The sequence below is a fragment of the Acyrthosiphon pisum genome, chromosome A1 (genome assembly GCF_005508785.2).
Source record: "Acyrthosiphon pisum isolate AL4f chromosome A1, pea_aphid_22Mar2018_4r6ur, whole genome shotgun sequence".
Taxonomy (NCBI): Eukaryota; Metazoa; Arthropoda; class Insecta; order Hemiptera; family Aphididae; genus Acyrthosiphon; species Acyrthosiphon pisum.
Genome location: NC_042494.1, coordinates 13,065,682 through 13,074,257, shown reverse-complemented (window position 1 = coordinate 13,074,257; position 8,576 = coordinate 13,065,682). Strand labels below are relative to the sequence as shown.

At 32.1% G+C, this 8,576-nt stretch overlaps 1 protein-coding gene across 1 annotated transcript; it reads right to left on the bottom strand.

The window, feature by feature from the left end:
• Nucleotides 1-604: 604 nt before the first annotated feature.
• LOC100572277 lies at nt 605-6,213 on the bottom strand. Its single transcript, XM_029486694.1, has 5 exons — nt 5,860-6,213; nt 4,186-4,437; nt 3,705-3,912; nt 3,085-3,252; nt 605-1,021 (listed from the first exon to the last, which is right to left on the bottom strand). The coding sequence occupies exons 1-5, from the start codon at nt 6,062-6,064 to the stop codon at nt 892-894; spliced, it is 963 nt and encodes a 320-aa protein (XP_029342554.1). The 5' UTR covers nt 6,065-6,213; the 3' UTR covers nt 605-891.
• Between the last annotated feature and the right edge of the window lie 2,363 nt (nt 6,214-8,576).

Sequence of the window (8,576 nt, the reverse complement as noted above, 5' to 3'; positions counted from 1 at the left end):
TTAACTATAGTATAAATGCATACCATTCATTTTTTAGTTAATAATAAATGTCTGTAGGTATATTTTTAGAATAAAAATTATAAAAATGTGAAGTATTATAGCCGGTAAAATGTTTTTCATTTGCAATTTTCAAATATCTGAAGTCGGTAAGTACTTAATATTATAATTCGAGATTAAAATTAAAACTAAATCTGAAAATGTAGTTAGTAAGAACATAGGTATACAAGTTTCGAAGTAGCAATAAAAATTGTATGAATATTACCTAATAGGTATTAAGAGATTTTTTTCGAACCTATACTATAGTTGTTGCCTATAATCTAGCGGTTACCTAATAAATTTAATTTTTAAATGAATTTCGAACACATATAGTTAGTTATCTTATATATTTATAACATGGAATTATTATAATATAATATTATTATGATCAAAATGATTTACAATATTGTGCAAACAATACCAAACATTTTAAAAGTACCTACTTAATATACAATATAGTATAATCTGCTATAGTTAATAATATACCTACCTAAGTACCTAACTAAAAGATTAAATTCATAACTTGTAAAATATACAATGTTATTTGTCACAATGAACGCAGGAAGTTTATTAAAAAAATTGATTTGTGATTTTTTTTCTTAACAGTTTTATTATACTATTAAGAAAATAATTGTACTTTAATTGTATCACTTAGTTTAGATATCGTTCAAGATTATGTGTAGAAAAAACTGGCCCTTAGACTTAATGTATACATGTTTAATATGTCTATATAATTAACTATTGATTTATCACATTTATGAAAGCCACAAATTATTCAATTCATAAAATATGTTTGTAAATCGTCGTAAATCTGATTAGTGACGGGAATGGTTGACATGGTTAGTTAATATTTATTCATGGAGTCTTGTCTATAGGCGTGACGAATTTAATTTCGCGCGTCACCTTTACAACCTGTGGAGTTAGAGGCTTGTGAACCGGCTCCGGAAATTCGTCTCCCGCCGATGGCAGACTCGGGCAACTCAATCTGTTGTGGGCAAAATAGAAAAAACACAGTAATTAAAAATAATATCTTTGTGATGAAAATAAATCACGAGACGACGTTGCAGCGATCGTATGGATCATACTGACTTTAAGCCTCGATGAATATGTCATTATTATTACTATTATTATGTTATTAACATTTTCTAGAAATTTAATTATGCGATTTTACACAAGTTTCGATACTAATAAACTTTTACGCTTCACTCGTATATATAGGATAAAACCCGTAATAACTGCAATATAATAATATTTAAAATGATTAATAATTATGCGTAAAATACAACGACGGCGTTGTTTAAAAACTCATACTTACAGCTGTGTTTAGTTAAACGGTAATTTAATAGTGTAATCGCTGTAATGAATACACTGGGGAAATTAATCGGAACAGACTGCCGATTAGAGACGAGCGAATTCTGGTCAATTGGGTATTATCGGTATCTTCATTCGTCGATCGGTCGGCGATCGTGCGGTCTCGTGGATAATTGAAACGATGGTCTTCAATCATGGTCGAACTACAGTCGATCGATCTATGTATTTGTCCATCTTATCTTTTATAATATGTCCTTATCGTTTTCATTCATACGGTACGTTGCGCATACAAAAACGTCATTTATACGATTGACGCGAAAATTCCAGCGTATATTTAATAGTAATACATTTAATATATTATATTAATCCAAATAATAACTATGATTCTTGAATAGATAAAAAAAACACTAAGGTCTAAGAGTAATAAAATAGAAAAGAGAACATAATATTATAAAACGAAAATCATGTAGTAAAGAATTCGAGTATTTTCTTGGTACCTATTTCAATAGAAAGCCATTTAAAATTAATTAAAATAAAACATAGGTAATAACTACTCCTTATAGGACTGGGAATCTTGTAAAGACTAACCAGAAAATACTATTATAAACTGATTTTTAAGTCACTAGAACAATAAGTTTATTTTCAATATTTCGTGACTTGTGAATAATACTTAGATATACATATTAATAAATACTATACATTATTATTATTATTTTTTTACTATTATTAGCTTATAATATATTGTTGGTGATTAGTTACACTTTTATATAACCTATATTGTAAGATAGTTATTCGCAAATTTATGATTTAAAATATTTATGTATTATTAAATGATATATAACTCTTTATCACCAAGACACCAAGTACCTACCAACACAAGCATTGCAAAGGTATTACATATTTATATACAAACATTTTATTACGGATATATGTGTGTTATTAATTAATATAATATATTATGATCCATTTTTAAAAAAAAAATTAATCCAGCAATCGCCACTGGGAAATTTCCAACAAACGAGTAGACACCTGTTGGCCGACCAACGCATGACAACACAATATGCATAACTCATGAGATATACACGATTGTCAGCAAAAAATATCTGAAGTTATATGTGTGCGACTTATCTTTGTCGAAGGCACGTATATAACTTGCGTATAATAATTTCATATGGCAAAAACCGGTAATCGCATTTTGTGAAATGTAGCTAAACCGTGCGGTGTTGAATTCATAAAATCGTAACCAATTAAAAACATTATTCAGGAATAGTTCGTTAATCTAGTGGCCTTTTCTTTCTCTAGATGTTCAGATTATTATTGAAACCTACACCTGCGATAATTTATCGCTAACTCCAATCGGTTGTACAACTGTTCAAACATTTTTAAATATTCAAAACATTCTCTTGCAGCATTAAAGTCTATAGATTGGAATCCCGCGGATGCATCGCGATACGATGATGAACCTAGATTAACATTTTCTCGGTAATTGGCCCGCTATTTATGTAAGTACACCTATAATTTGAATAGTTCTATTTTTACGATTAATTTTTTATGATTATAATATTATAATATATTATATGTAATTGACAGTGCTGATTTTCACTGAGTGCTGACAGATTATAATATTTATAACGTTTGCGTATTTATATGTTTTAAATCCCTTGCCAATCGTACAAGATCACGTCTTATCAAATCAAAATATCATACATTTATTAAAGTATCGTGTACGATGCCTACCTCTTGTGGGACCAAGCATCTTCGGGTACGTTCAAATACTGTTCGGACGAGCGTTCGACGGGAAAACACGCCACGGTCAGGTTGTCGTTGGGAACCGACAGAGATCGAATTGATCCGAACGGTTCATCCGGAAATAGAGTGTTTCCGCTGTAAAGTTCCTTGCAAGCACTGAGAAAACGTTGTTAGTGAATAAGTATCAAAATACCACACGTGAAAAACAACATTACAACTCGGCCAGATAAGATTGGTATTTTTTTTTTTTTTTTTCAAAAAAATCATTGACATCGCACTGGTCACGGCTATAAAATATATGACGAAATAAAAGCGGTTAAAAGCCTTTTTATGGTATTGAATCTTAATTAAAATGTATCCCATATTCCCATCCCCACTAAAAAAAATGTATTTGTGCGATCAATCGAAAATTTACCAAGAGTCTAAGTAAACACGATTGGAGGATTTAAATATGGATCATACCGTCAACCCACGTATGGTTTGACCTCATAAATTTTACTACGGATTGGACCAGCCGCAACGCCGAGTTGTAATACATTTAATGAACATCATGGTTGTTATTCTGAACCGGAAATATTATTGTATTATAGGTATTGCATAATACCCACCCATGCGCGGAATCGGTGAATATCAAAAACGGTTTTGGCGTCGGACAAGTGGACACGGGACTCGGACTCCTGGTGGTGCTCCCGTGGGCGCCGTTGTGTGGACATTGCGGGGGTAAGTCTTCGACAGCCAATGTTTCCTGCGAGTCTGCTTTCGATCGGTTCAAACAGTTGCATGTCCACGGGTCTTTTGCAAGGTTTTCCGTAGAAACTGTGAATGAAGAACACCATTCAAGTATAATATATAGATACAATATCGAAAATATACAAACGTAGGAAGATATACAAATTTACTTTACTGCATAATATTAAATTATATTTACGTCCGGGATAATTGGTATTACATACCGATAGTGTGATTTTTTAACCACGGTCGCACAGGTTTTTATTTTTGAACTGCGCGTTTATTAAAATTATGATTTTTGAAGATTTGTCTTAAAAATATCGCGTTTTCAAATAATTAGATTCATCGATACACACTCACAAGAGAATTTTCTTGGATCGGGTCCGGGACTGATTGGAAAGAAATCACCATGGACTGGACAGTGGAATCCGACGCGAGTTTGCCGGAAACGGGCGTTTTTGCTGATTGTCCGGAGCACTGCTGTCGCAATGAACATTACGATCGACACGACCAAACATATAGGTCCCAATATTCGACCGTTGTCAGACTTCGAGTAGAACTTGCGTTTCGAGTCGTCTTCGCCACCTCCAGTTACCCAGCCATAAGATATCACTGTGTGAACAAATTTTATTTTATTGGTGAACCATAAACTCAATTATAAAATATTATGATATAATATGTTATAAGTTAATAATTATAATTTATAATAATAATATATCTGTCATGTATGACAGAAAATAAATCAATGCCCCTAAATTGCCTACACATAGCGCCGTCTTGAACATATTATACAATAATATGATAATAATACTGTGGTCGCCGCTAATTGGACTCACTTTGGGATTAAACCATTTTGAGTTCATTAATCGAATGTCCGAATGAGTCAATAATAAGACAAAATAAAGACTATTGAAAGACTCTCAAAAAATACTACACATATCATGATTTTTTCAAACATGTGATTAAATTAAAAATGTTTATTGAGATTTCAGCCTCAATTAGCACATTTGTTCTATTTTTGTTACTTATCTAATTTTCAAATAATCCCATAAACCGGTGTAGTGAGTCTAATGGACAATTTTTTACTGTGTGATAGTATACAATAATATGTAAATGTAGATCATATAATAATAATGTATTTTATAAAGTGTCAGGATTTAGAAATATAATATTATAGAATGTTTCAAACTAAATGGGGGGTGGGGGGTCCCATACTTGGTTTTATTTGGCAAGCATAGTGAAATATGTTCTTCAAATAGTAAGTTGTGTCATAATATTTTAGTTGTTTTCCATATCTTAAAGCGAAATTGAGAACTATTACAAAATCGTTATTAGTTTATAGTTTATCCTTATTATATACTTAATACATTATTTTATATGTCCAAAGGGATGAGGGTAGTAGGGTTCGGGACTTGGGAATCCTCTTTTTGCGCCCCTGTCTAATCTACTCGACATAACAAATGATAATCATTAAGTATTAATTGGTTATTTATTTTTTTTACAAATCTAATTGAATTTATGAAAAATGATGGGACAGGTTGAAAAAAAGAATGTTAACGAATAGAAAACGATCCCGATTGACCCCCTATCTCATGGACTTCTAATCATATCGTACACAATTCTACTTGCCGTCCATCACGCGTAAATATCGTCGAGTGTGATTAATGATAAAATGCAACAATTCGATGCTATCGGTTAGTCGTCGACCGTCCGTTTCCACCGCGTCGTCGTACTTATACACTACTAGTAATGCACGCACAATCGGCCGAAAATAACCCTTTCTATATACTATACTATTATACCTACCATTATTATATTCGTCTAAATCTTACGAACGGTTACCCGAGGTTATAGTAACGCGAATGTATAAAAAATAAGATGGTAAATGCCTATACAAAAGCCGTTCCATATAGGCTCAAACGTAAATCAAGGCAATGTTCGCTATTGCGATTGTCGCCGATTTCGACCGGCCATAAAACACCTATACATATATACATACACATTGTGCCGCGGATATAACAGCGACAATCATACCTGTGAGCACTATGCCGGCGAACAGGAACAGCGTGCCGAAGACGGGCAGAGCGATCTGACAGTTGGACCGGACGGTTACGCCCCACACGGAGACGCCGTCGTCGACTTTCCTCACGGCCGACGACGACGAGTGCAGCGCGCGTCTCGTGGCCGGCGGACAACTTGTCGGGCCGATCGGTCGCAGCCGATGGTCGCCGGACGACATCCGGTCAGCAGCGGTTCACGGCGAATGGTCGCCGCGCGCAGGAAAACTATTATATAGTAGCGCTGATCGAGAACATGTAACATTCATTTTATAGGTAATAATAATATCGATAAAAAAAATATATATACAATAATGTGCACGACCCGCGCGTGGGCGGTCGATGGTGCTAGATTGTATTTTAAACACCGAGTGGGTCGATATTACAGGTATATTCCACCGTATACATCATTCACGAACAAACAATACACACATATACACCCACACACACATCGCCCTAGTGACCACTGCACGAAATATGCACACAAGGTGACTCTTTTTTTGTAATATAGTCGTCTTATCGGTAATCTCCGTGTACTCGAAATCATGATTTGTGTTGTGTGTTTTTTTTTTTAAATAATTCAATGCCGTTACAACATGGGTGGTGAATTTTGAAAAAAAAAATTATAAACAGAGAATTTTATTAAAGATTCAAATGTATAGAAATTAAATTATACCTATAGTGTTGCTCTCTGTCATTTATAAGATATGAGTTATATAGATAAAAGGTATCTAGTATAGGTACCTATTTAGAGTCTTAATGTCTGAATATTTGTTAAAAAATGTCGTAGGTTGCCATTATTTCGGCATCAAGTTCGCAAAGCAAATATAATATTAAGGAACACATACATTTAGAGTCATTCACCCAGAAAATTACTGTATTATTAGTGATAATAAGAAATCACCCTATATGCGAATGTCAATGTGTGTGTGAGTGGGTGTAAAGTACATGTATAGGTTAAGTTGGGTTGACCACGTATAAGTAGTAAAAATAAAAATGTATATATACCTGTAGTTATTTTCATTAAATTTGCCTCTGACATTCTGCGGTCTAAGGTATTCGTGAAATTAAAATTCTCGTACCCTTAGGTACATATTATTATATACAAATAATATTATAATATAATAATGATTGATTATTATGGCCGTAATATAACGTCTATACTCTATAACAATTATTAATAATAGTAGGTAGGTACTAGAGCTCTTATGTTGCTCCGTCTGCGTCTGTCCACTTATACGCTATTTGCGGTAAAACGGTCAGACAATTAAAATCCGCATTGACTGATCGATGTGGAATAACACAATATTATTATGTTGGTACGTTGTAAACAGACAAACACGACTTCATAAACTTCCACAAATAAAATTGTTTCAAACGGTGTAGGCACGTCAAAAGTGCAATGTGACATTATAGTGGATGTACATTCGGAGTGTTTGTGCCAAAGTTCATTTATCACAAATACCTACCCGTAAGACTAAATTAGAATATTCATATTTTAAATTTCAAACATATATAGTTTATTCTTAGACCATAAGGTAAATTTTTTAGTTGAAAAAACGTAATGACATTGACACGATGTCGTTTCATTATAATAAATAATCGATATAGGTGCCTAAACTGATGACATAGTGCGTCCAGAAATCTACTTTTTTACGAAATATTTCGTTTTATTAATATGTAATTTTAGTAAACCTAGCTAAACCCAGGCGCAGAGGGGGCTATGGGACCGTAAGTTTTCAGATGTTCTGTTTTTTCTAATGGATAAATACATTTTATAAATTTTGTTAATTGTTAAAAGACTAACATTTTTGTTATACAATCTTTTGAAATTCATATTTTCATGAATAGTAAATAGGTACTTTGAAGTTTGAACATTTTAATTTGTACGCCCCAAGGACCATAAAAGTATAGAACAACAAGATCCAATTTTTCAGGAACCATCCCAATTTTAAAGATCAAGGAATTCCGCTCAGAATTAAAAATACCTATAGGACTATTATATTACGTTATATTATCATAAGTTTATTGATTGTAATTAATAATATTATAATATGTAAACTGAATGGTTATATCAATTACATGGAATTCAATTCAAACGCCATTACAATATAATATAATATACCTACTACCTAGTACTTCTTTAAAACTTTCCCCCTAAATATGTACTGTTCATTATTTTATTATGTAAATTTGCAAATTTTGCGCTTATTAAATAATAATTATCAATAGACGACCAACATCGAGACCAATCGACAATAATAATTCCAATTAAATTGACTGTTTTGTATGATATTAAAATATTATTGCGTTTATTATTAGAATATATATAATATTCTAATAATATATAATATATTATTATTAATATCGTTTATTAAATACATATATACATATGAGACCACTATCGATGCCTTTCGGCAATGTTTAACAAAATCAATTTTAAATTTGTGGAAATTAAAAATAATATTATAATAATATTATAATAATATACTGCCTCTCTTCCATCAGATTGTGATGTTATTTTTAATTCGTTAACATTTTTTTTTTTAATTTTCACCTCCTCTGGAATATTATAATCTCTTATTTGATGTTTAACACAAGATTAAACAACTAACTTAAAATATCTAATTACATTTCAATATATTTAAGTAGGTGCCTAGAAAAATGTAAAATATAATGAAGAACACAGAATCA